The following is a 27,935-nucleotide window of genomic DNA, read 5'->3' on the forward strand; positions in this document are numbered from 1 at the left end:
GCTACGTCCCCATTAGTGTGTGAGGGGTCGTCTACGATCGATGTTGCTCAGGTACCATGTTGCCGGAGAGCACATTGTCCTCTCATCTGGCGATTGGAAGTGACCTTGCTATTTGGACCTGATTGGGTAATAATCGCTGTTTAAAGGCGTCGTATACAAGCGTATGAATCAATGAAGATTGTAGAAAAACGTATGAAAAGATGAAAAAGAGTAACTCCAAGCTGATGTGGCTGACATAAATTTATTCTCTTGAGCAGTTCTGTACCCACTTCTGGCGTAACCGCTCGGATCAGACTTTCGATCGTAAAGGTCAGTCTGTGGAAAGAGCACAAGGCGTTCGACGGGGCGTGCGCAGATATGGAGGCTCCTTGCGAAGACGACGCGTCCTCAGCGCTCCCTACTCTGTCCGCGTCCTGCCAGGATATCAACACACCTCTCGCCGCTCCAAGCAACATCGTACACGCCCCACAATCCCCTTCGACAGCCTCTGCCGATGTTCGAGCTGATGCTACAGCCCCCAAACAGAGCACACGCAGCCTATTAACCCTCCAATTAGATCGCGAGATGCAGAAGAGAAGACCCGACCACTTTGTGATAGGCGTAACGTGTCGTTCCCTGGGTGGTGTGCCCTCCAACCTGCGCTCTCAAGTGTGGCAGGAGCTGTTGGGTGTGGCTCGTACCGATCGACCGAATCTGGACCAGAGTATCCGACAGGTAGAGGAAGATCTGGACAACCAGCGAGTTGTCGCCGCCGATGCCGCCAGAACTAGAGGCAACGAGCCTCGTTTTCAACAGCCAGAGACTGTGGAGCTCGTGGTCAAGCTGCTGACGTACTACTGCAAGCGCCGTAGCATCCAATATAAACAGGGAATGAACGAGGTGCTCGCCCCGTTCTTACTACTCACAGAACAACGCGATGGGGCTCCAGAGAGGACCCCATTGGCTGAGGGGGCCGTGTTTCAGTGTTTTTACGCGCTCATCGACAAGCTCCTGCCTCATGTGTTCGTGGACAAAGAGTTCCGGTCGCTGCAGTGCTCCTTCCAGTTATACAGACTCTTAATGCTGTACCACGACCCGGCATTGTGTCACTATCTGGACCAGCACGACATGACGCCGGAGCTTTACGTGACGCCGTGGTTCATGACGCTCTTTGCGCGCTCGTTACCGCCCGAATTTGTGTTTTATCTCTGGGATTTTTTTCTATTGGAAGAAGACCCGTATCTTCTGCACTTTGTGGCGTACGCTCTGGTCGCTGCGAACCGAGCGAAGATCTTTGAGGCGGATATTGCCATGTTGCCTCAAGTTCTGAGCTCGCTGACTTTCTCGTCGCGTAACGAGCTGGAGCAGGTTTGTGCTGACGCCCTGGCGTTCTCGGAGCTGACCCCAAAGTCATTCAAACGAGACCTGTACTCGGTGTGCTACGGAGGCTTCACAGATGCCATGGTGCCGTTTCTGGACCAGCTTTACGCGTGCTCCAGTCTGCAGGTGTATCCAGAGGAATTAGTACGCAACTTGATGGATCGATTGACGAAAGCCAAGGAGCATACGTCGACGCTGGCTCCAGCCGCGCCAGTCATGCAAGAAGAGCAAGACGCATTGAACCCGTTGCTGTCTCCTGCCGAGCAAGCTCCGTTGTTGTATGCGTCTGGAAATGATGCGGACGAAGCGATGGCGTTGAAGTTTATCGTGTTGGATTGTCGACCTATAGAGGAGTATCACAAGTCGCACTTAAGTCTCTCGCACCATATCGATCCGAGTATCATGAGACGCCCAGCTGCGTTGGATGGACTCATGAAGGGCTTCTCCTGCATGAAAGGCTGCCATTTCTGCTTCGTTGGACCCTCAGTCGAGTCGCCAGCTGTGCTACCAAGACCCTCGTCGAATAACGCAGCCATGAACACTATCGTGCGTCTGGCCAGAGTCATCTCAAGCGATAAATCTGTCCAAGAACAGAGCCAGAAGCCAATTGAAGCTCATGTGGCGGAACACGTCGCCACATCATCGTCGCTTCCACCTGGACCTGCAACGTTATCGAGGAAGCAGAGTCCTGGAGAACCTGGCGCGTTAGCCAGCGAGATCGGCAGCAATGGAGCGTCCAAGGTCCACGCGGAACATGAGTCTGTGACTCGACTTGTGCTCATGTTCTTGCAAAAGGGATTCAAGTACGTGAGCCATCTGGACGGAGGCTTTGATGAACTGGAGAAGACTATCCGGTGTATGGACACGTTCACGCAGGAGCAGCTTCTGGTGACGTCACCGCTGCCACCGCCAGCGGTTACTGAGCAGGTGACGGTGCCGCCTGAGACTGGGAGTTCGTCAACTGGAGGCTTCAACTTGTTCGCTAAAATGGGGCTGAATCGTCCACGTGCACCTTCGCAAGACGACTTTGTAGCTGAAGTTGATGCCAGTATGCGCTCGGAGGCATCAGACCCGAACAGCGGGCGTTCTACTTCTGCCATTGTGAGCACTTCAGCGTCAGTCTCATCAACTCCAGGTAGCAAGGAAGCGAAGAAGAAGACTAAAGCTACGACGAGCTCAGCGGTATCGACGTTGTCGCAACGTTTGATGCTGTTAAAGGCAGCAGCGAGAGACGCCGTGTCGTCCACGTCGAGCTCTATAGGCTTATCCAACAGCAACACGTCCGATGAGGTAAATTATGTCGAAGAAAGCCACTCTACGAGCGACGACGGGTGGGTCGAAGTGCGGCTGAAGGCAAGCGATACAGTGGAGAAGAATGCTGGGAAAACTACCGACGTCGAGCTTCAGCCTGGTCCTATCGGGATCTTGTTCCAGAAGTCTCGTACGTCCAAGATCTTTCAAGCCGTCGTGGACAGCGTGGTGCCGGACAGTCAAGCGTCCGCCACGGGACTCATTAACACTGGCGACTTGCTCGTTGCTATCAATGGAGAGAGTCTGGAGGGCGTGGCGTTCCTCACTGTGATCGAGCATGTCATCGAAGCGTCTCGACCTGTGGTGTTACGCTTCCTTACTCCTGTAAGCTCACAGAGGGATAAGGCTGCGACTGTGTCGGATATCCCGCCACTGGCCCCTACTCTTGTTAGTGTGACGAGACACTCGATCTGTATCACGTGGGATAAAGTGCCTGTCTCGGTCGCGTCTCCTGCGGTGGCTCGTTATCAGCTACAGTTTGCTAAGCAGTCAGGCGATGAGTTTAATCCCTGGCTTCCAGTCGCGATGAAGCAGGAAGGGACAACAGCGGAGGTGGATACGACTGGCATCACGGACCAGACGAACGGTACGATGGTTGGTCTGGAGCCGGGGGAGTCGCTAGTGTTCCGTGTGCGCTGTGGCGACGGACAACAGTGGGGACCGTACAGCTTATCGAGTGGATCTATGAGGACGTTGAATGTCGTCACAGCCAAGCTGCAGTCAGGAGCTGTAACACCGACGTCTGTGGGTCGTGAAGACTCGACGACAGCCGTTTTCCTAGCTGGTGTATGTCCTGAATACGTCGAGCGAGGTCACTTTTTCTACCGCGTTTTATTGCCACTGCACACTCGTCGTCGTCCAGATTTCAACGCTGAAAAGCTGGACGTTGTATTGGAGAAGGGGCTTGTGATCCGAGGATCGGAGAGGCTTGTGTGTCCTGGCACCAACCAAATATTCGTCCGCGTTGCTTTGGGGAACACTGACGACAATGTCGATCAAGATGGAGAGTACGAAGGAGCAGATGGTGAGCTGATGTTACTTCGGAATGGCCAGAGGGAGGCGGATGATGACGCTGATGGGGTGTGGGCCTTCGAAAACACCCCCGACGGCGCAGTAGTGCTAGAGCGACTTCCTGAGTCTGCTGGTGAAGAGACTGGGCCTTCGCTACAAGAACAAGCCAAGTCTATGGTCCAGTCGTTCCTCAGTTCCAGTGGCATCTCCCCAGGACTCGGCGACAATGTCAATTCTAATAGCGCTGGATCGATCAGCTCCATGGTCTCCACTGCAGCTAGCAGCAGTGGCAGCAACAGTGCGCCACCGTCGGCTCATACACTTACTGCACCTCGTATTTTACAGGTGTTCGCTGCATCCAGCTCTGAAGTTGTGGTGACGTGGGACCCCGTGAGCGATGTAGGCGTGACTAAGTTCCAGATCCAGTACGTGAAGGATCGTCTGGCTGCTATGTGGTGGACTGTGAAGCCTGACGTTGAAGCGGATACGCTGAAGTTCACGGTGTCAGGCTTGCAGCCGAACACACCCTATCTGTTCCGTCTTCGTAGCGGCACTGAAGACAACAAGTGGAGTCCATACAGCGAGTCTAGCGAGAGCTGTCGTACTCCCCCGACTGACAGAGGATCGGCGAATAACTCGAGTGATGAAGACGAGCGGAAACCTACGAGCAGTGACGGAAAGAAGGCACAGCAGACGACAACACAAGCGCCACAGAGTGCTTCTATGAGCACTGGAAGCACCATCTTGGACAAAGCCGTTGCTGTAGCTTCTCGATTGAGACGACGATCGAATTCCTCTAACAACCATCAGCCATGTGATGAGACCCCATTGAGTAAAGAAGAGGACGAGACTGAACAGCTCGAAGATAATACAAAAAGCGAAGCTTCAGCACGATACGTAAACCTGACCAGCTGGAAGTCGTCGTCGAATAATGCCGACAAAAGCTTCCACTTTTACAGTGCCACTAAGTTTGAGGAGCAGGACGAAGAAGCCCATCGACAACTGAGTGAGTTGGGGCATCGGGAGCTGGTGGTCACGAGTTCGGCTCTTGTTGTGCTTATTGTGAAGGCGTCGACGCCCAAGGGGTTCGCGTTAGTAGAAGAATGGCGCCCACTGACTTCGCTGACAAAGGTCGAGAGCCGGAACGATCTAGACAACTCCCTCGTCTTCCACTTTAAGGTACGGTCTACTGGGATCGCAGATGTGCTGGAAGTATCTAACGCTGTGTTTCGTGTACCTGTACTGTAGAGCCAAGTTGAGGCTTCCGCTGAGCGGAGCGACCAGTTGTTATTCGCTGTTGACGGAGCGAAAGACTGTGCAAAAGTTGTAGAGGATTATCTCGCGACAGTGAAGCTTGAAGGGAAGTAGTGTGTGTGTAAAGGGATGTATTGTAGATATTGAACCGACAGGCTGTAGATGTTCATTGAAAAAAATCATGTACGAAAAATAATAAACTGCCTAAAAACAATTGATAAGACATTTCTCTTCATTCTTCATGGTGGTGTTGAGTTTAAGCTGCATCGATGGAGCTGTTTGACGAAGACTGCAACCATTGCAGGCTGGCTACTTGGCGTTGAAATTTCATTTTAGTTGGAGCTAAGCGCGCGCAATGACGAAAAAAAGGAAGCGCAATCCGATTGTCTCCTTTCCGCAAGTTTGTCAGCTACAAACATACCATTGTTAGAAGAAATGATGCCGTTAATGATAAGTGTACTCATTGCAGTACTTACCCCAAGCAAATAGAAGATGTCCACATCGTTAGAGTTGCTAGCTTCGTGTGGCTCGTCGTGCCAGGGCATCAATACTTCCAGTACGTTAGTGTACGCTTCCAGTTCTGTCGAATAACAACGATACAATTGAGTGCTATAGGACATCTATAAACCTTCAGGTTGCACATCTTACCGTAAAACCAACGTGCGAGTTGTAAGAGAATCCATCGCGTGGTGGTGTCCGTCTCGCTCTGCTGCTCCATGTGGTAAATTGTTCGCCAGGACTTGACACCAGCTTCAATCAGGGCGTGTTGATAGTGTATCCTCTCACTGTGTTCTAGCTTCTTCCACCGGCTCAGCAGCTCCCAATGTAGCTCTGAAAACAAATCAAAATCCCACCCGGTTTGCGCCAAGAGAGCAAGTAGAGTATCCATTGAAAAGCACCGTGCACCGTCGTCAAAACTCATCATGCCCCACAATAAGTCGCAATCCCCAGGGGTAAAACGGGCAAACTGGTGCCTGAAGCTAGCTTGTAGCGCCTTCGTTCTGCCTTGTGCCACAGCAGTCGTCGTTGGTTCAACTGTAGCAAAGAAGACATCGAACGTATCACTCGCTGGAGCGGAGACTAGCTGTGATCTCGCAGAAATGCCAGCACCAGTGTTGTTGAGATGCTTAAAAAACAGCTCAAAGATCTCGAAGTCAACAGGAAGACAGAAGCAGTCTGGATGAGGAGATAACTGCGGCAGCTCTAGACTCGCATGATCAGTGGATCCCGTAGTGCTTTCGACAGTTGTTGTAGTGATAAATGCACTCGAGACCGCGTCTCGGAAGGAAAATCGTGCATCACCAGCAAGAAGAGCGATAGGGAACGCATCTGCTTCTCCGCTACACGTACGATCGAAGAGTGCCAACAAGAATTTAAAAGCTTCTACAGGGAATAGAACCAATCCAGTCGATGAAACTGAACCTGCAGTTGTAGAATCACCGCTCTGAGAGTGGAAATGATCCAGTATTTCCACTAGAATTGTGTTGAATCGCTCGTCTTCGTACACAGGCTGTGTCCGTGGATCTGGCACTGGACGCAGAACTACGTCCATGTTCGCAATACTTGACGTGTCCTTCCTAAGTAGCGCATCTTGTACAATTGCACGCTCGCTTTTGCTAACATTTGCATTCACAGGATCCTGTTGGATGGCTACTGTAAAAATGTCAGCGCGTAGTGAATCCAAGAAATAATTCCCCATCATTGCCACAGGACCGTCGCTTCCGACGTTCCATTGACGCCGCGAATGTACTAACCGTAATGTTTTCTTCTTCCCAGAGACTTTAGGATCTCCGTGCACAAACTCCTGCGTGTCAAAAAGCGCAAAATCCAACTGTCCACGCTTAATAAACTGGCGAAAGCACGCCATCTGACGACGAGAGTTCACAACTTGCTCACTTAAATCCGTCGCGACAACTAAGGGTATTAAACCTCGTCGTTTAAACTCAGCATTGGCAGCCACAAGGTCGGTAAAGTGTAGCATGAATGAGTGCAGGAACTTGCACGAACCACTTGCCGCCTCCCACACGAAGCAATTCGGAGAGCTGTTCTCTCCAGAAGCAGCCTCGACACAGTCAGCATTACTCAATAAAAAGTCGACCACTATACGTGCGTACGCTGCAGCTAGAAACGAACTACTGGACACTCCGAATGGAATTTTACCGGAACTCCATGCACGGATGCCTTCATCCTTGTAAAAATGCTTTTGCGCATCCCACAAACAACATTCCGAGAGTCGTCCGAGTTTTATTGTTATTTCCTGAGGATGGGATGGTGCATCAATAAATGGCGACGCTAGCACTGCCTTCTGCGTCGACATTGCAGGCGTTTCCTCGACTTGTTCTTCAGATGGATACACGTATCTCCAAATCTGCTCTTCACGCCTCTGTAATTCTATAAGGTCGCGGTGTATACGCGCTTGAGGGATGAGCTGCAGCTGTCTCCGGAGCTTTTTGCCGCATACACGGACGAGTTGCGGGTGGAAATGGCTCCAGCGCAATATCAATAACAGCATCTGGAATGGTAACTGGTTAATCGTCGAAAACATCGCTCTTGTTGCCCCATTCCTACTTTCTACCGACCCGGAGATCCAGCGAACAATTTCCATCACAAAATGCCATCCACACTGATCCCGTAGACAATCCAGGGGGTGCGCAATAAACTCTAAACTCGTTTCCCAGTCGTACGCAGACTTCGCAGCTCCAATACGACTGATGTGATACATTGAGGAGCTGGTTCTTACTCGATCATCTGCCTTTAGTCCCAACAACCCAGCCGGATTGTGTAGTATCAAGAGTATGCCACTCTGCGAGCAGTTTTGCAGCGTCGATGCCACTCCTTCTATCCACGTCGCTGCAACTCTGTCCTGGCATGGTGCATATACCACGATCAACTCTCCACTGGTAGCTCGATCTATTATCCGTTCAGATAGCTTGGCAATATCTTTCAGGTGTACATGTATGTAGGGGTCATCCACTTCCGGGTTACAGCCTACAAGTGCCTCATTCCGATGCAAAAAACCTTTCACCAGCGCAGATAACAGACCCCCTTGCTCAGCGGTCGTTGCGTCCCCCACAGAGACTAAAAGGTGTCGTTTCAGTTGGAGCGGTGCAGCTCGTTCCAGCACGTGCACCAAAGCCTCAGCCAGCCAACATGGGATGAGATCTCCATGCAAGCTAATTACTTCCATCCAGGTCTTTATTTTGTTCTTTATATTGACGGAGCTCTAACAAATAATGTACCCACTCTGAATAAAGTACCCTTGCTCATTTTCAAGGTTTAATTGCGTCGATTTTGACAAAGCGAGATTAGTTTTGCTATGGGATCGTGCTACCGGTAGTCCAACAGAAAATGGATAGACGAAAATAAGGTCTCTCACACACGCGTGATGGGTAACGTATTTTTTCTGTGTGCAACAGAGAATGGGCTTTCAAATAAATGACGAAGTGGCAGTAATTTACGCGGTAAGTGCTCGGTAAGTGCGTAAGTTTGATGTCGTTTATAGTGTACATGTCGCCTTTTATAGTCTACATAGTTTCTAGCATATCAAATCTCGTCGTGTCCTATACAATAATATGGCGCTGAGTATGAAAAATTGAACGCACAGCCGTTTTTCAAAATATAGACTTGACTGGGCTTTTCTGGAGCAGGAACACCTCGCAAAAAACGCTAAGTCCCACGGGTTCTGTATAATTTTGGTTTGGTTCTGTTTGGCTTCAAAGTGATACTAAAATCAATTCGTGTTGAAGTTACCAGTAACCAATGTCTGCACTTACTTCTCTTCTTCCGGCTCGTCTTCAACTGGAAAGTGGCTCTGCAGCTTGATCACCTTGTGCAAGTACCGCATGCGCAAATAGCCACCTGCATCGTACAACGAGTCGTTCCAATAGTTGCCCCCCTTATCGTGAGTTGCTCCAAAGAGCAGTAGCTCTCACACGACCAAGCACCAGAGGCCGCAGAACGAGCTATCCTGCTGCTCACAGCCAGTGATCGTTTCGTACGGGATCTGGTCCGTCATCTTCAGCATTGGCTCTACGACAGTGCACACCTCCGTTCTGAGCGACGTGATGTGGCTCTTCAACTGCATCGGGTCGAGCAGGTAGCATTGCTTTCTCTCCACATCAACGTAAAAAGCACCCCAATGATATCCGAGATTGACCGCACTAATAAGTTTCTTGACCCCTGGTTCAGCAGCACCATACGAGCGAGCGATCCGCTCCCTCTTACAACTTGAGCGAGAGGGGGCAGTCGTCTCGCTGGTGGCTCAACGTCTTCTTGCGCAGCGCGAGTGGCGGACCGAATCTTCACGCGGTTTGCTTCCGCTTGCTGCTGGCGCGACAGCACGACGGGATCCCGGGAAGGGGTCTTGCGCTGCTTGCTGTGGCCAGGATAAAGAGGAAGCTCTTCTTCTGGTGGCTGTGCATTACACAACAGCACATTAGACAGGTAAGAGCACTGCAAGGAGCCATACATCACGGCTTACCATCGATTTGAGTGGGTTGTCTGGGAGCGGGAAAATCTTCGAATGAGCGGTCCAAACTGCCTCACAGACTTTCAAAATTTTGAATGTCTCAATTTTGCTGACACGGCAGGCCGAAGTTATTTATTTTTCCTGCGCAACTGCGTGATAGCAGCTGGGGATCTGTTACTCCGTATATTTTGATAAAATACCGAAATCATACAGAACCAAACCGAATATGCTGTTTCTGTAGTGTGGATATTCTGTTGCTCTAGACTGCTCCAACAAAATGATACAGTAAACGCTCTCCATTCCGGTACTGCTGTAACCTAATAATCGGACCCAAATGATCGTAGCGTTTTAAAGAGGGAGAAGATCGGGAACTATTCCACACCATCCATCGCACAGTTGCGGTGCACCAGTCATTCCGTAGCCTCGGGCATCAGCAGCTTAGTTGCCACTGACCAGCCATGGGGAGGTGGCTCGCAATTAGACAGAAGAAGGCCATGATCAAGAAGGCCAGGGAGAACCCAGCGTTGACACAAGAGGAACTAGCAGCGTGGGCAAAAGTAACGTTAAAATTAAACGGACACCAGCCCAGACGACGGTCTCCGACATCTTGAAGAAGGCTGACACGATCCTGTCTGATGACAGTGACGGCAACAGGTACAGGACCCTGCGCGTGACGTCGCCAGCTCTGGAGAACCAGCTTTGGGAGTGGATTCAGACAGTCGAAGTTTAAGGCGTGTGCCTCTCACGTGCGCGGATTAAGCTGAAGGCTCGCGATATCCAGAAGGACCTGTGTGACGAGTGGGAGATGGCGTTCTCCGACGGCTGGATCACCGCATTCGAGCGGCGGCATGGGCTCCTAGTCGGCAGCGACCTGGCGAAGCTGGTTCAGCCGATCTTGTAGCTGTTGTGGCTGGGCGCCAACGACTGCAAGCAATAACAGATCTCTACAGTCCCCAAGATATTTACAACATGGATAAAACCGGATTGTGCTACGCGATGGCCCCTGTCCGCTCAATCTGCACTAAGTCCGCCCGTGGAGTGAAGAAGGACAAGACGCGGATGACGCTCGCGCTGCCAGCAAACGCTGACGGCACGAACTTGCTGCCTCCGCTGTTTCTGGGACGGGCGAAGAAGCCTTATTGCTTTCAAAAGAAATCCGCAGAGGAGTTGGGTTTTTACTATCGGGCGAGCGAGAAGGCGTGGATGAATGGTCAAGTGTTTCGTGAGTGGCTCAGAGGTCTCGATCGAGATATGCGGGCCAGTGGTCGCTTCATTCTGTTGCTCTTAGATAACGCCTCATCCCACAACACTGGCAATCTGGTCTGTACTAATGTTCGGGTAGAATTTCTGCCACCTAACACTACTGCCTTTTTACAGCCGATGGACGCTGGAATCATCGCGGCGTTCAAGGTTGCGTACCGACAGAAACAGCTTGAGTGGGTCTACAACAAGATAAAGCACGGTGATAAAATTGACAAAAAGGCGTACAAGGTTGACCAGCTTACGGCAATGCAGTGGAGCAAGGCTATTTGGCTTGACCTGCGGGAGAAGCTGACAGTCCAGAACTGCTTTCGCCGTACAGGTATTCTGTATAACGCAGTCGATGATAGGAACAAGGACATTATATCTTCCAGCTACGACGACCTCGACGATGTAGAGAATCTTATAATCCGCGCTTCCCAGATAAGTCTGTAGACTCCTTAAAACAATTTCAAATCTTGAGATAGGGTCGGACCACGATACCGGAATGGAGAGCGTTTACTGTACCGATGAACCATTTAGAGTTATCGAGATATTCGAGCTTAAAGTTGGCCAATTGATTTTCGCACTTAACCGAAACAGTGACATTTATTGTAAACTTCCATCGAAAAAACTGTTAAACTACCCTTATTCAATTGCTTTTAACAAAAGCTTTTAAATAACACTTGAATTTTTAAAATTGAAAAAGTATTGAGCTCACAACACTCCTAAATGTATCGTCATTTTGAGGGCCCATAAATGGAGATAATATTTTTGAGCGACCACAACTTCTTCAGTTTTAAGCATTCTGTAGCTTATAAGGGCTCAAAAGATAGAGGAGACGCCCCGCTTTCGTTTAGAGTGCTTAAATCGCGATTCGTACTTAGGTTCATCAGTATCATTTTTTTGACGCATGCTCCCTATTATAGAGCAGGTGGTGGATTTATGATAATGCGAGTTCATAAACCCATACAGTAAAGCGGCCAGAATTGCACTTTTGAAACTGGCACATATGCTGCATTTCGTTCACCTGCGCCCGTAGCTGCACAATCGAGTTGATGGATTTACCAACGCAAACATAACGCATTGCTTGCTGGTGTGGCCTCGGGCCACATCGATTACAATATACCTGTATGCAGGTGGATTTAGACAGAAATTAGCTTGTTATTAGGGAATGAGTTTTTTTTCACACATATCTACTGCCCTTTTTAGCGCCTTAAAAGGTCAGACAATAAACACAAAATGTAAAAATTCGAAAAGACAAAGTGCGAGAATGCGAGCCGTGACTGATGAAGGAAGACAGGCAACAACAAAAAGCTTTACTGTTAGTAGTAAATACCCATCGTCTGGTGAACTCGACCAACCGATCCCGGGAGTCGGTTACTCGTACCCAGTCAAGGCTACACTTGGCTGGACCCGACCGTGACTACGGCTAAACCATACCCAAACGAGTACGCTAACCATATACGAACTGAAGGTGCCAAGAGCCGACATTGTCTGCGTTTGTTTAAGAGAGAAATGTTGTCTATAAATATGATGACATTATTGAAGACCTACGAACGCAGTTTAAAAGCTGTACTTATCCCGATGCTGGCAAAACCTCTCTGTCAAAGCTCGGTTGGATGGTGTCACAAGCTGTTTTGACCAGACGTGAAATTATCTACACTCTGACCTTTGTCGGTTGTTATGTCAACACAATCAAAGTTTTAGTTTGAGGATCTAGAAGAATATAACGGGCATTAGTGTATGCAGTAGAGCGACGGCGGACCGGGTGGTTTTACCGACAGTGTCAAGCGTATTGGTACATCTCAACCGGAAAAATTGGCCGACACGCTTCTGGCGCTTCGCAAAGTATATACTGCGATATAACTTCGCTCTGTATACAAGATTTACAGTGAAAAGGCTCGCTCAAGGGACAGTGCAATGAGCAACATGGCGGACTACGAAGCTGTACTTGTGCGGCTTGCATGTTCGCGTGTTAAAGCGAGGAGGCTGTGCGTAAAAAGCGAAACTAGCTGTCGGACACACGTACAACAAATTATTGCAGCTATAGGCTGCTGAGTGTTCTCTTTAGCATATGATTTTGCGAGCGGCTCGATAGGTACTCAGACAGCGCGACAGGAACTTGATGCTGGGGCGGTTGGACTAAATCTGTGCTGGCCGGACGTAGTCTTGGAATGCGGAAAGGAAACAGACGAGTACGGGAGGGGGGGGGGAGAACAAGTGACGAGTATTTTGGTGGAGCTGACCCTAAGCATGTGGTGTTTCACGACGGTCTTAAGCAAAAATACTTGGAAAGACACTTCAGTGAAGTGCGCGGTCGCACACGTTACTCAATCTGGCTCACACGAATTGGACTTCTTTGGTTTTTTGTGAAGGTCGCCTGGGTGCGCTGTACATGAGTGAGTGACTGCTAGTGCGCCCGCAAGCTCTTAACGCAACCGTCTAAAGTATGCCAAAACACAGGCAGTTGGACATGCTAAATTACGGTTATATATCGAAGGAGATGACGCGCGCAATGTCGAGCAGTACGAAGAAACGCTCATCAGACGCAACTGATGTGATTTACTTCTTGGAGGCTAGGTTTGGTACGACTAAAGAGAAACCGCAGCAAGCAGAAGAAGCTAAGCAGGACACCAAGCGAGTCTGAATCTTCTTTGAGCTAGACAAGCTCACCACATCATTGTGTGCAACAAATTGTTGCACTTAGTTATGCTTGTATTGTTGCCAGCAATACAAGCATAACTAAGTGCTTCAATGATTGGTCGGCTTGAAACGAAGGTGAAGTGGGAGGGGGGGGGGGCTATGTGAAGATCATCGAAGAGATGGATGCGTCCCAAAGTACTACCTAAGACTAGTCATTGATAAAAAAGGTCGGTAGCGATTCTTCGTCTTAATCTCTCTCAGCCGCTGCACTATCCATGATAAGGTTTGTATCGTCTTTTTTGCTAGTGTTTCTGGCGCATGACCTGCAGTGATACAAGAGAATTATCATGTTGCTTGACAATTCCTTCCCTGGTACCCTCTGCTACAATGTCATACGACCCACATTTACCAAGGAAATGGTTTCACAAAAAACGGCAAACACACGGCATTTTGCATGGTATCTTTCCAAAACCATCGGCAATGGGCGCTCAATCTTCGACTAACAAACCGAAGGACATCTCGATGCAAAATATACTTACGAGTGGGAGAAGCTGTACCCATATCAATAACCGTATGTTGTTTCCACACGCTTAAATGGTGCCAGCATGTGTGTATCACACGCATACGCATTATCTCCAATAAGACAAAAAAACATGTTCCAGTCCACTTAAATTGCCTATACAAGGCACTCTGCCAAAATGCTCTGCTGTCGTAACAGCTCCAGATGAGCCACATTAATTTAGGTGAAGTGACAACGATAGACGCAACACGCCAGAACATTCACGCCGTAGTATCAGTATTGCCTGCTATGATAGCGCAGAGAGCCGGCACCACCCGCCTTCCTTTGTCGAAGAGCTCTGATGGAGAAAAGCCACCCATCCACACAGCCAAAGCAGCCTGAAAATGTTCATTCTGCGCTCAGCGGTTTTAAAGATGTCGCTGCCGCTGGCTGAACTGAAGAGCTTCAGTCTTAACTATACTACGTCGCAAATGGCATCTACGATGAGCCAGATAACTCGATAGAATGAAGCCCTACTCGCACCGTCAATGCAGCGAATGTCGTGCATTGAGTCGTTAGCTATGTATTTATTCGTCAGTTGAAGTGTTTCGGTAGGTATTTAGTCGTGCCTCACCCATGCGTGGGACGAGCGAAACCGTTTTGGTGCGGTTACTCCTCCAGCCTTGCAAAAGCGGACGCTAACATGCGATAGCAGGCTTGAGCCTGACTCTAGCATAGCTGTACGTTAAGCTCACAGCTCCACCGAAGCTTGGCACGCACTCTTATGGGTGGGCGTGGACCCGGAAACAGTGCTGACAGCAGCAAACCGACCGCTATGATCCCCACTTCAGTCTGCATTGCAACGCCAATGTTCGAATCAAGCCAAACACCGAACGAGTTTCTGTTTGGTGTTGCAAATTGCAATATCTGTACATGGACAGGGGTCACGCGTACTATCTGTCGTATCCCCAAATCTTGTCCCGCTGTTCGGGATAATATAGAACTCGAGCTTATAACATTAAATCTTCCAGAACAAATTTTCCTCGTCTTGACCGTACGCTTTCTCGCAGGGTAAATCCGATGCTGTAGGATGTGGGTCCAAAGGGTGACGTAGCCTGTGGAAATGGGACCCCCACCGTCATCACGATGGAAGCACGAAATATACACTGCTCCCAGAGAACCGCCTATTTTTAAATAGATATCGCACTGCATCTACCGGTCTCTTGATGTTACCAGTACAGCCCTCGGCTCCGAGTTTATGCTAGCAGCTTTTAGAAGTGGGGTCAGCAGCTGCAACCGGGACGGGAAATGGGTTACTATGTGCAGCTGGAAGGAGGTCTGCCAGCGACACTAGCACTTTGGTTACACAAATGATTATCTCTATCGTTGTAATACATCGAACGTTTACCATGCCGGTTGTGCAACAGAAGCAGAGTGAAGCGCAATTGGAAGAGCATCTGACCCGCTGATGGTGCTCAAGGACAAAAAAAAACGCGGACATAGTACGCAATAGTAGGCAATGAAGTCTACGGCGTGGTGACCACAAGAAAAAAATAGACATAAAAATTTCAGCTAGCGTTTTAAGCTTTAAAAAAACATTTTCTTGATCTTCTAGCATTTGTTAAGAGCGCGGAAGACTATCCGCTTCCGTTTTATTTCGCAATTGCACAAAGCTAAAACGGTTTTGAGCCAGCTTGTTTGGTTCGAGACGATTTAAAGGCCCATACTTTTCAGCAACTCAAGTTTGTTCATAAAGAAGAGCTCTATAATGTAGTCCAAACGCTTATATGTGCGCAGCTCCGAAATAGTTTTTTTCGTCAACACCCCGTTTTGTTTACACGGAATGCACCGTCTTTTACTAGAATTGTTTAAGGGCCTTATCTTAAATTTAAGGGATTCCAGCTAGCACAAATGCCCGAGTAATATCCTTTCGTTGAAGTGGGGTTGTCTTGCGGGTACCGTGCATGCATGCATCGGTTGCAAGTTTGCAGGCTTAAAAAGTCTACAATTCAGTTATAATTTTCCGATGGTTCTCGCTCGCTGTGTAAACGACTTCGTTTCGTAAACTAGCAGCATTTGCTTGAAGATAGTAAGAGCTACAATGGGTAATGCAATAGATGCTACCTCCGGCTGTGGCTGGAGGTGTGCATTTCAGGCCATTGCGGTTCTCCTGTCCGAATTTCCATCGTGAAGTAGAACTGACCATGGTCAGCAAATAAAACGCCAGAGAGAGATCTCGCACCCGGATCGCCATTCCGCCGGAGCATGCTCTGTAAAGCGTCGCAGCGCTGCACCGTGATAAGCAAGACCGACAGGCGGATCGAACCGACGTCGTGCTCTTGCCGCGCGACGACTCGGACGACAAGGCATGAATCATTCTTACCTGAACTCGGATGAAGCGAGCATCCACGTCATTACCCATGTCGGGCCGTTTGAGCTTGGGCTGCTTTGGGGAGTGCTGGTCAACCATGCCACCGTGAACTGGAGCACGGGTCGCCACAAAAGTGTGCTTATGGTGACAAAGCCGCCCTGTTCATGTTACTGACTGTTCTGAAGAACCGCGGTAAGTGGGACATTGTGACAGCAGTCTTCCGGATCAAGACACTATCATTCTAGAGATGATGGTAAGTTTGAATTGGTCATTGTTCCGTTTCTATTTGAAACCATGGTCGCTTCTGTGCTAGACAAGCTCATCATGAAAAGGCTAGTCCTTAGAGACCAGGCGCCCGCAAATTACCCGAACGCGCGATACGCCTCGGATGAAGCCTCTTAACAAGTGAATATATCTGCCGGTCGGATGCAGGAACGAGCTCTTTACTACAGTTATTTACATTACTACAAGGCTGAGGAGTCAGTACTATCTGGCGGCCAAGACATATACTGTACTCGGTAATACAACAGAAATCGACAGTTTCCATGATGGCACGGAGTGCGACCTGCAAGGCCTCCGGAAAGCCGAAAGAGACGACAAAATTGAAGATGGCGGTCGGGTCACAACTACGATGTCTGCTTCCAAGCATGTGTGGCACAGACAACTTCCACATTCGCTCCAGCCCTCTTCGCCGTGAGGACGGAGAAACCTAACACGCTATTTGCAGCGCCTGTGATAGTACTCGAAAGGAGCAGAGAGGCTTAGCAGCGCTATCGCGAAGCCGTCGCCGCCGAATAATTATGCAGTTTGCCGTACATCGTGAACGGGTTGATCGGTCTCCTCCTCGAAGCTTGCACCGAAAATCTCCTGGTGTTTATATGGTAGCCATCGTCCTACCCGTCGGCGTACTCGCCGTCGCCCTGGGGCATCATCTGTGGTCGCCTCTCGGATGGACTTCAGCTTGTCTTCGGACGAGATGGGACTACCTGGGAGCCCTTCTGTAGCATGCGTTTGCCGGTAGTAGTATTATGCTGACTGCTAGTAATATTTAGTCGATGGCGGAAAACCTACCAGTCAAGGAGAAGAGTGACCGATCTCGTGCTTTGAGCCAGTGCTTGTATAGCTCTCCACGTTTGTTTTTCTCTATAACTCAATTTTGTTTTGCATGCAAGCATTTTCGTTTTGGCCTGATCGATGGCTTGTACTTCTCGCATAAGCTTGGTAACTAATTTAAAATCTAATGAAAGGCTGAAACTGATTTTTTTTGTTGCGGTGGCATGCTACGTATACGTAAATGTGCTTCATTCTGTATCCATCGTGCCTAGCGAGCAGTGATGGGCAAATATGTATTGCAGGTATTGGAATTGCGCAACACCATTAGAAATGCCGTATTGCTGACACACCCTAGAATGACAAAACGCGATGTAGCATATTGCCGTACTTATTTTCTGATTTCACGAGGGGGGAGGGGGGGGCTTTGGAGGGTCCTCATTCGGAGGGCCCTCTTAGAAGAGATGCAGCCAAGAGCCTAAAGACGGGATTTGGAATGATATCACTTTTTGTTTTAAAAATATTTCTTTTCTCCCCATCGGTAGGATAGGTAGGATCCGGTAGACTCAACTTTAAAATAAAGTTTGGTCATATAAGGAATTGACATCGAAAATGAAACGGACGTCCTTAAAGCCTAGATAGCAATGTGCTTTCATTTTTTCCGCTCTTAATTTGCCAAAGAGAAGATGACAAAACTAGGTTGGTAATCGCGTATGTGGTAAAAGCAAGAACCACATCAGCAAAAACTGGTATCATCCTTCGAGTGCTAAAAGAAAACAGACAACACACACGAGGTACAATGGTCTACTGGTGAGGTATATATCGTGTCTGCAATCTCTTTTTCCTTTAACTTGGCTTATTAATGGATATTGACACCGAGAAATCCGGCGGTGAAACAACCTTTGTGCAGCTTCTGGGGGCGAAGACACGGCTTACCAAGACTTATTGGAGTACGAATTCTCTTCTAGGGATGGCAACGAGGAAGACGATGAAGACACAGACTCAGAGGAACAACTGGAGGAAAGGAAGACAGCACAGTCGTGGCTCACGTCCGCCTGTGGGTACCGCTTGGTAGAGTCATGGTTGACTCAGCTTGGCAGCGTTCGGCTCGTACAACAACATTTTTCTAGCTGGCACATCTTCAACTTGGAGTGCGGTCGCTAGTGAAGTATTTCTACCTAATGTACCCAATAGGAGCTTTGCAAGAAACTATTCGACTGACCAACATTAATTTAGCGATGAATTCATTTCGTACCATTGGATCTACGAAGACCGCGATTGTGAATATTTGGTCGTCAACAAGGTAGGCTACCAGTGCGCTACACGATACTGCGAGCGTAAAAACGGACTGTAAAGTTTAGTTTGGTGGACAATTGTTCTCAGCTCGCATGGCTTTCTCTCTGTTCAACGTTGTGGCTTGGCACGGAAACTACGTACCAGTACAATCTGGTTATATTTTATGGTACGTAGTTTCCGTGCCAAGCCACAACGTTTTATTCGCCTTGCAATGTAACTATCTCACCAGCTCATATTCAACGAGCATGTGATGAAGCGATCGCTGCAGTCTGGCTCGAGGACTCAGGGGGTCTTTTCGGGGTGTGCGGCCCGAGATCGCAGCGCACGTGCTTCAGAGAGCACATTGTTCTACCTTCAATTTGAACTTTCTTTTCACTAGCATATGCTTCTAAATACCAACTTTCATATTAAAATTACTTTATGCACGCCTCCTACTGTAGCTGGGGACAATTATTTTTTGGCAAAACGTGAGATCGTATTGCCGTACTCATTTTAAGCGTGATATCATTCCAAACCTCGTATTCAGGCTCATGGAGAAATGATGCCATCATGAGCCGAAATACGGGGGTTGGAATGATATCACGCTTTTGTAAAAAAAAAAACTTTAAAGAAATAACCTGCATACTTGTAGCAAGGATTTTCGGTTTATAGATCTGTTCGACTACACGTTGCATTGCTTCCGTTCGAGCAGTTTTGTATCCATTCGAATAGTCCTGCATCCGATAGTAGCGAACCTTACTAATGCAATAATCAATACGTGCGACTGGCCTTCGGAGAGAATGTTATGCTGTGCGAATGACTAGCAAACAATCTCCGAAAGCTGACGTGCAATTATTAACAAAATGGGCAGCTCAGGCATCGACTCGGCTTCCATCGGCAAATACTATCTACAATGTCCGCAATAAGAAAGATACCTCGTTCTGACAAAGATGTCTATAGCTATAAGAAGTTCATCGACCTTGTTGCTGAAGTAGTGGGCCGCGCGCAACTCGCCGAGGTTGACGCAATGGAGGAACTAATCTCGATGATAACGGACTACTCACTGATGTGCCGTGCAAAAATGTTCGTGAATGCTAAAGTTTAAAGCTACAATTGGGTGAGAGGTTGCCCCGAGTGCGGAAGGCGGAAGCCACGACCGCGAGAGGTCATCCCACCGATGCGATGCTTACAAGGATGTCGGCAGCCGCCGAGCGCCCGACATTGCAGGACTATTTCCGATTGCCGCAGGCGGAGAACGATACGTGATCGCGGTGGTCGAATACGTCACGCGATATGCAGTAGCGCGTAGCAGAGTGCAAAATACGGCTGAAAACGTGGCAATGATCATCATGGAAGCGGGAAGATAAAGTATGAGGGAGTTACTGACCGACGGAGTGCCCGGGTTGACCGGAAAGATCATTGAGCAACTAGTCTAGCTATAACAGACACGGCAAGTAAATCCGGTGCCCTATCGGCCCCAGATATTCGGTCTTGTTGAGCGTTTCCATAGAACGTGGAGGGACTGCGTGTCCACGCTCATGACGGGCGAGAATCAGAGCGATTGGAGTCAGTGGGTACCGTTCGCTGTGTAGGCGTACAACTCCGCGAGACACACGACTGTAGCCTTGTCAACGAACGAGCTGATGTTGGGGAGGCGGCTACGGTCACGTTACGAGTTGATGAGACGGAAGGGGCGGACGCTATCCAGCGAACGGATAGAGCACCATCAACAACTGCTGCGAATATTGGCTACAAGTCATGAATTTGCTGAGCGACACGTAGTAGAGAGCAAGAACTCCAAATTCTGGTCATTGAGATATACTACGCGTTCGACGGCAGCTTGGGAATACCGTGGCTAGCACGATAGCAACCGGAGATCAACTGGCTGGCCCGATCTGTCAAACGTCGAGGTAACTTTGGCGTCAGCGAGGTGTTCACACACTCGCTGGTCGCTCCGGATTGGCCTCACGTCCGAGTCGTGGACTTTTCTACCACGACGCACGCCTTACACAGAGTGGGCGATGGCTCTCTCTGGATGGTCTGTGACGTGCTGATTAATGATAGTGCGGTTGTTAATCGCACACTCTCGCGGTGTCGCGGCGACGACAACGAGGCGGTCTGGCGAAGGCGACTCCCGCATGTAATCGGCGCAGCTGATAGGGAATCTTCGCGCCTAGAAAAGGGCGATGACTCATCGTTTAGCGACACTTCATCCGCTAGCGACAACGACGCACCGACTTCGAACAGTGGCTCAAATCGTTCGAACAAGAGTTTGAAGCGCCGTCGTCTGAAGCCCCGTAACAGCATCGAGTCGAGCAACCCGTCGCAGAAAGAGTCCGTTTGCACACTCGAGTATGTCTAGGGTGGCCCATGCCAAACCCGAATGCTCGAAGTCGCGATCCTTCCTCGCGACGCAGCGGCAATTACGAAGTTATAAGGCTTTTTCTGGAAGAATTTCCTACGCGATCTCAAGACTGGCGACATCGAACAAGTGCGTTTGATCACCGACGCCGACGGTTAGTCGTGATCGCGAAACTCGATGACCGCGGAAGGGTATGGCTAGCCGGAAAATTAAGTTTGCGACCTCTGACCTTCACTATCTGGATTACTAACATGCTAACATGTGTGTATACTCAAAGTTTTCAATAACATACCGTAAATGTAGTATTTTGCTCTAATTCTTTTTGAGTCGGCCGGCTTAAACTGATCAACTCTATACCTGATCAAAACTTGATCTACGGACTGTATTAGCTAAGGCAGGTTTATCTGTAATAGCTTACCACCGACTTCATAATCACTGGGATTATGAAGGGCTGACCTTCACAATCGGCAGGTTTATGGCGGCGTTGTCAACTTGAAGGGGGCGGGGTCAAGAATCCACCAGTACTGATCTCATTCCTTAACCTGCTCAGCCCCAAGCACTTCGCTGAAAACGATATTGTGGTGTGCAGCGAGTATGGCCAGCAGTGACAACTGCCAACCACAAATCGTCGACGAAAATGTGAAGTCGGTCGTGGCACTTGGAGCGACTGAGCTGCACCAGCACGTGGCCTCACGTATGCGAGCAGCACTAGGGCGACCACTACCTCAAGTGGAAGTCCGTTTCGAGAACGTATCGATTTCCGCTAGCATCACCGTGAAAGACGAGGCCCAAGCTCAAACAGAGCTGCCGACCATCGCCAATGTGATCAAGCAGAGTGCTCGGCAGGTCGGGCTAGACGTCACGTCGTCAAGAAAAACATCCTTCGCAACGTCAGTGGCGTGTTTAAGCCAGGAACAATGACATTGATCCTCGGTCAACCTGGATCAGGCAAGTCGTCGCTCATGAAGCTATTAAGCGGGAGGTTCCCTGCTGGGAGGAACGTCTCAGTTGACGGTGATGTAACCTTCAACGGTCTCTCACGTGAGACGTTAATAAAAAGACTACCACAACTCGTTGCGTTTGTGCCTCAGAACGATAAACATCTGCCTTCATTGACGGCGAAGGAGACACTCGAGTTTGCGCATGCCTGTATTAATAATGGTGGAGGGCTGTCCAAGCGGGGCGCGGATGGTATTCGAGTGCACGTTGAGGGGTTTTCGAGTGCAGACATTTTTGCCACGAAATGGCGGAATGCCGAGTGCAGATAACACATGGCGATATCGTCGGCTCTATACTTGTCTTGTCCGGTCCATGCTTGTTTGAATTTACTACACTGTTTTTGGGGCCGGATGCAGAGCTCACCAGGATGTAAGAGGAGAAAAATACATGTATTTGTGAGAAGAAAACATGAATGAGCCTTGGATCCTGGTTCACTTCCTACACAAGGTACGCTGAGCTCCGCTAGTCCAGTCCTACGCTCACATGCTCAATGCCAACTGTCACTCCTGATCGTCTTAGCTGTCCAAGTCCTGATCGTCGTCGGCGTCACGGTCGACACTGCATGGATGCGATTCGTGTGTGCTTGCGTGGGCGGCAGCACTCTTCGTAACATCGAGGCCAGTACGTCTTGATTCTACGATCAGCTGCACCAATTCCTGGCACTCTAGGAAGACTTGCTTGCCTCCCTCGAAGTCGACAAGCCATCTATATCTACCACCCCGACTTGAGTAGGCTTGAATTGTGCCAATCATGCTGATGTCTTCCGCCTGCTTATCGTTGCTGCAACATGTAGCTTACATTAGCTACGTCTGAACTAATGAAGGCAGAGCCTTGACGCATCTTCTTCCGTGCTCAAGCCTTAACCTCAGCAGTGCACTCGGTCATTCCCTCAAGTTGAACAAGGGACACTCGGTTTCACACCTTTCGAACAAAAAACTAACGGTGCACTCGATTTCCTAAAAAAGGCACTCGAAAGTAATATCGTTCCACTGGCAACAAAGCCGCACATCCAGTATATAATTGATCCGAAGAGTAGCGTCTCCATCAGAACCACCGGGATCTGCTTGGCAGAGCTTGCGATCACGAACGAAGACGTCGATAGAAATTGGCTCCACGTTGTTTGTAGATCACATCACGCGTCGCCAGAATGCTAGGGATCATCGAAGACTTGGCCACGGATAAAGTGTCCACTGCGGTGTAGGCCAGACCCATGATGACATGGGAGTTCAACTCATCGAACTGATAGAACGCCGAACCAGACAGCAAACCAATGACCAAAGCCATGAATAATCGACTCAAGACCGCAGCGGAATCTTGGAAGAGAACTCTCAGCTCGCGAGCGATAATGGTGGCGGTCCCCGTCAAGAAGTTCTGCTGGAACTCAGGCGTGTGTTTGACGTAGAGTTCGTTGTCTTCAACCAAGTCCGAGCCTAAAGGAGAATGCAGATACTCCGTCATACGCTTGTGGATGTCTGACTTCTCAAAGGCGTCCGCAAACTGCCTTGCACATCTCGGAGCAGGGCCAGTCTCGTACTGACGATGCTTGTTCGTTCCAAGATCCATCAAGAAATCTGCCACGTCTCGGTTTGGAGGACAGTGGAAGCCCATGTCCTCAAAGTAACTCTGCACCTCGCAACGAGCTCCATGGTACATTACGTAACCTTTGTTGAGTAAAAGGACATCATCGAACAGCTCAAAGACCTCAGGAGACGGCTGCAGCAACGATATTACAATCGTCTTGTTGAATGTCTTGGCCAGACTGCGCTGTGTCGAGATGATATCGAACGTGGCGGCGCTGTCCAGACCTGTGCTGATCTCATCCATCATGAGCACGAACTTGTTGCCAAAGGCCATTTCGCCCGTTGTCACACGCTTCCGCTCGCCTCCAGAGACGCCGCGAAGCATGGTATCGCCGACCACAGTGCTTTGACAGTTCTCAAGACCAAGTTGACGGACGATAATGTCCGGGTGGTGTTTGTACATGGCACGAGCAGCAGCGAGTGCGTTTTCATTCTCCTCTTGTGTTCCATGCACAAGGTTTTTTTGGTCGCGCTTGGACGGAACGATATTACTTTCGAGTGCTTTTTTTTAGGAAATCGAGTGCACCGTTAGTTTTTTGTTTGAAAGGTGTGAAACCGAGTGTCCCTTGTTCAACTTGAGGGAATGACCGAGTGCACTGCTGAGGTTAAGGCTTGAGCACGGAAGAAGATGTGTCAAGGCTCTGCCTTCATTAGTTCAGACGTAGCTAATGTAAGCTACATGTTGTAGCAACGATAAGCAGGCGGAAGACATCAGCATGATTGGCACAATTCAAGCCTACTCAAGTCGGGGTGGTAGATATAGATGGCTTGTCGACTTCGAGGGAGGCAAGCAAGTCTTCCTAGAGTGCCAGGAATTGGTGCAGCTGATCGTAGAATCAAGACGTACTGGCCTCGATGTTACGAAGAGTGCTGCCGCCCACGCAAGCACACACGAATCGCATCCCCGCAGTGTCGACCGTGACGCCGACGACGATCAGGACTTGGACAGCTAAGACGATCAGGAGTGACAGTTGGCATTGAGCATGTGAGCGTAGGACTGGACTAGCGGAGCTCAGCGTACCTTGTGTAGGAAGTGAACCAGGATCCAAGGCTCATTCATGTTTTCTTCTCACAAATACATGTATTTTTCTCCTCTTACATCCTGGTGAGCTCTGCATCCGGCCCCAAAAACAGTGTAGTAAATTCAAACAAGCATGGACCGGACAAGACAAGTATAGAGCCGACGATATCGCCATGTGTTATCTGCACTCGGCATTCCGCCATTTCGTGGCAAAAATGTCTGCACTCGAAAACCCCTCAACGTGCACTCGAATACCATCCGCGCCCGTTGCCAGTGCACAGAGCTACATTCTGTACCAGGCAGTAATTTTCCTCGTAAATATGTCGTACTCTGCGTGGTTCTTCTTCATCGCGTCCGTGTGTCCGAACATCAACGTCGCCAACCCGATCGCATTGCTGTCGCTTCTGTTTCTGGCCACATTTTCGGGCTTTTTGATCACCAAGGATACGATTCCTGTATATCTGTCGTGGATCTACTGGATCAGTCCGCACGGCTGGGGCATTCACGCTGTTGCCGTGAACCAGTACCGAGACTCTCGGTTCGACGTGTGTGTTTATGAAGGACTGGACTATTGTGCGGAATACGGAATGCAGGTGGGGGAATACATGCTTAGTGCCCTCGGAGAAGTACTGGTTGTGGTTTGGTCTGGTTTTCCTAGCTGGCTCCTACGTTTTCTTTATGACTCTGTCGTGTCTGGCACTGGAATTCTGGCGCTACGAGACACCGAAGACCATTTCCCTCGACGTTGAGTCAGACAAGAGTGAGCAGTAGTGGGTCATGGAACATTACGCCGGCAGGTTTCTTACTTTCCGTAATTTACCTGCGAGACCAGTCCTGGAACGTTCTTTCGAGGCAGCTGCTATTTTGACGACGCAACCTTTCGACCACCTGAGAGCGAAAGCAACGTCTTTTCGATCTTAGGGTAGTTTCAGAACCGCTCAACCGGTGAGATCTAGAGAGAGGCAGACGATTCCATTTGGTCCTTTAACGACTACTAGATGTCTGTTTGATCCTAAGCCTGGCTAGCAACGCCGGTTCCAGGGCCTGGTCCGGTGGTTGTACGGGGCTCTTCTCCGTTGGAGACTTCTCTGTGGGTATTTTCTTCAGTTGTTGCAGGCATAGCAGAAGTCTTGTCCCACTTTCCAGCTTCTCTGGTTGTCTTCTTTCTCGTTTTGCGATTGCTCGTAGCTGCTGCTGACATGTCGACCAGAACTCCAGCACGCTGCTGTCTAAAGTGACGTCTTCCTGCTGGAAGACGACCCGGTTCCGCTGTATCCAGAGGCTTGTCGCGCAAACGCTGCACATGACCCGCCACATTTTCTTCCACTCCTTCTCATACTGAAGTTCTTCATCCGGATGGTCTCTGCCAAGGTTGGCTTTGACTACCTTCGATAATACCGGCGTTTTTCTACTCGCACATGCTCGCTGGAAATGGTCCAGCTGTTGTAGCCTCCATTGCTCTCCAGTACAGTGACAGACTAGCTTCTGCCAACATGCTTGAGCGCAAGAGCAGTCTCATAGGATGTGTTCTAGTGTCTCCTTTTGTCCGTGGCAGCATTGTAGCTTGCGGCAGCTATTGTCTATCGACCTGCCGTCGTGATAGAGGTTGAGCTGTCGGAGTGCCACCCGATATTTTACCCAAACTTGATACGCCGTAAGCTCATTGTTGTGGGCCCAAAGTTGCTTGGAAGATTGCGCCATGACCGCTGCTTGCCAGGTACTCGTCAGCGCCACTTGTTGCAACCGAGCCACTGGTGCGTCGAGCTTGATGCCTTCCCCTCGATACCGTTTGAAAGCCTGTTTCTTGACTGCAGCGAGAGCGTGCCGATTCGCCGTTGAGTCCGGCACCTGCCATGGGAATCCATGCAGTGTCGGATGGGCTCGAAAAATGATAGTCCCTGCTCGTTCCTGCCGTTGTAGTTGGTGAATGTCTTCCATTGTGGTGACATCCGCCTGAGTCGAGTCACTGATGGCCCAGTGAATCCCGTTCGGCTGCTGTTTTAGCTCGAACTGTGACTTCGGTGTATCAGTGACCTGGATTGCTCGAATCCTGTGCCTGTTCAGTATGATCCACTTGTAGTCGTTCTGGAGTTCTGGGGGGGGTGCCTTATTGTTGCCTCTGTTCCGACCCGCACTGTGGTGCCTACCTTCAGGGGCGTGATGCTGCAGAGGATGGCTATGCCCCACCGGCGTAGTTTCGGTTGGAGATGGCTTGTTGCTGACGAGAATGGGATGGTCATCGTATACAGATGATCACTCCTTCTCTCAATGTGGAGATCCTCTAACGTACAGCTCTCAATTCGGTTGTATTTCTGCCTCATCAACATTGCTCCTGTTTCATCTACGATGCTTGGGTTGTCGTTCCAGGTGTAGATAGGCCAGAATGCCTCCTCTTCTGGCTGTCTCGAGCGCACTTTCTCTGGGAGAGACCTCTTAAGTTCCACATGCCATTTTCCACTCTCTGTCCAGCTCACTGTAGACGTTGCGACTTCTTTTAGCTCTTGGCGCCACTGAGGAGTGGTGGTTTCTTCGTCTAGCACGGGTGCCAGCCAGCTTCCAATGAGCTGTTGGAGCGTGTTTCCAGGCGTGGCCAGCTTGCTGCCTTGACGGTTTCTGCTGTCCTGCCGTGGGGAGACACCTTTCAGCCAAGGCTGAGTAGCTCCTCTGAATGCCCACGCTCTCCATCCGGCGTAGTAGATATCATGACGTTGGACGAGCCACTGAATTGCGTGCTTCACCCGTTGCGTTTTGCAGGCTATCTCGATGGACGCTAGACCTACTCCTCCGGCTTGTTTCGGTGTGAATAGGAGTCCCGGATTAATTTTGTGCCGGCTTGATTCTGCACTGGTTGAGTGTTGCCAGAGGAACTGTTTTTGAAGATTTCGGAGCTGTGTGGCCGCCCAGGTTGGCATTTCAAATGCCGCCGCAGTGAACAAAATCGAAGGGAGCATGATGACATTGAGCAGGAGGACTCGGTTCTCCATACTATTCGAGATGCGGGCGGCAGTCGCCAATCGTTTTTGCACCGTGCGGATTCGCGCTGCCCAATTCACTTCTGTTAGTGTCCCGGTGCCAACTTGGTATCCGAGGTACCGGACAGTTTGCCCGACGGGTAACACAGGGATCCCGTGTATGCTTTCAATCTCGATTGCGGTATTGAGAAAGATTACTTTGCTTTTGGTCGGTTGTACTTGGAGCCCGGAAAGTGCTCCAAATCGCTGCACTATTTCCAGCACTCGCGGCAGTTGACGCGCCTTGCGAAGGAAGACTGTGGAGTCATCCACAAATGCTGAGAACTTGTGTGCTTGCCCGGAGGTTCCGAATACTTGGATTCCTTCTGTCTGTTCGTCTTGCTGGATTGCTAACGCGAGTACTTCTGCTGCGAGAATAAACAGTAGGGGTGCCAATGGGCATCCTTGACGAATGCCCGAGACGACCTCTTGTGGGTCGGATAGCTCTCCATTTACAAGAAATCTAGCCGTTGTACATT

The 27,935-nt window shown here is 49.6% G+C and overlaps 6 protein-coding genes across 6 annotated transcripts; 4 read left to right on the plus strand and 2 right to left on the minus strand.

Moving 5' to 3' along the window:
• Window positions 1–357: 357 nt before the first annotated feature.
• On the plus strand, window positions 358–5,049 carry PITG_01878 (uncharacterized protein; the record flags this gene model as incomplete). Its single annotated transcript, XM_002908430.1, has 2 exons — window positions 358–4,860; window positions 4,930–5,049. The coding sequence occupies 2 exons, from the start codon at window positions 358–360 to the stop codon at window positions 5,047–5,049; spliced, it is 4,623 nt and encodes a 1,540-aa protein (XP_002908476.1).
• Window positions 5,050–5,479: 430 nt separating this feature from the next.
• On the minus strand, window positions 5,480–7,657 carry PITG_01879 (uncharacterized protein; the record flags this gene model as incomplete). Its single annotated transcript, XM_002908431.1, has 4 exons — window positions 5,480–7,192; window positions 7,292–7,459; window positions 7,532–7,596; window positions 7,645–7,657. The coding sequence occupies 4 exons, from the start codon at window positions 7,655–7,657 to the stop codon at window positions 5,480–5,482; spliced, it is 1,959 nt and encodes a 652-aa protein (XP_002908477.1).
• Window positions 7,658–17,894: 10,237 nt separating this feature from the next.
• PITG_01880 (uncharacterized protein) lies at window positions 17,895–19,850 on the plus strand (the record flags this gene model as incomplete). The annotated part of the gene is made up of 6 exons (XM_002908432.1): window positions 17,895–17,907; window positions 18,119–18,269; window positions 18,445–18,558; window positions 18,945–18,971; window positions 19,444–19,566; window positions 19,688–19,850. The coding sequence occupies 6 exons, from the start codon at window positions 17,895–17,897 to the stop codon at window positions 19,848–19,850; spliced, it is 591 nt and encodes a 196-aa protein (XP_002908478.1).
• Window positions 19,851–21,439: 1,589 nt separating this feature from the next.
• PITG_01881 (uncharacterized protein) lies at window positions 21,440–21,766 on the plus strand (the record flags this gene model as incomplete). Its single annotated transcript, XM_002908433.1, has 1 exon — window positions 21,440–21,766. One exon carries the CDS (start codon window positions 21,440–21,442, stop codon window positions 21,764–21,766), a length of 327 nt encoding a protein of 108 aa, XP_002908479.1.
• Window positions 21,767–22,888: 1,122 nt separating this feature from the next.
• PITG_01882 (ATP-binding Cassette (ABC) Superfamily) lies at window positions 22,889–23,749 on the minus strand (the record flags this gene model as incomplete). The annotated part of the gene is made up of 4 exons (XM_002908434.1): window positions 22,889–22,904; window positions 23,013–23,224; window positions 23,305–23,323; window positions 23,379–23,749. The coding sequence occupies 4 exons, from the start codon at window positions 23,747–23,749 to the stop codon at window positions 22,889–22,891; spliced, it is 618 nt and encodes a 205-aa protein (XP_002908480.1).
• A 911-nt stretch (window positions 23,750–24,660) lies between these two features.
• PITG_01883 (ATP-binding Cassette (ABC) Superfamily) lies at window positions 24,661–25,216 on the plus strand (the record flags this gene model as incomplete). The annotated part of the gene is made up of 2 exons (XM_002908435.1): window positions 24,661–24,983; window positions 25,039–25,216. The coding sequence occupies 2 exons, from the start codon at window positions 24,661–24,663 to the stop codon at window positions 25,214–25,216; spliced, it is 501 nt and encodes a 166-aa protein (XP_002908481.1).
• Window positions 25,217–27,935: the final 2,719 nt, after the last annotated feature.

This window comes from Phytophthora infestans, genomic scaffold (assembly GCF_000142945.1).
Source record: "Phytophthora infestans T30-4 supercont1.2 genomic scaffold, whole genome shotgun sequence".
NCBI classification, from domain to species: domain Eukaryota; phylum Oomycota; class Peronosporomycetes; order Peronosporales; family Peronosporaceae; genus Phytophthora; species Phytophthora infestans.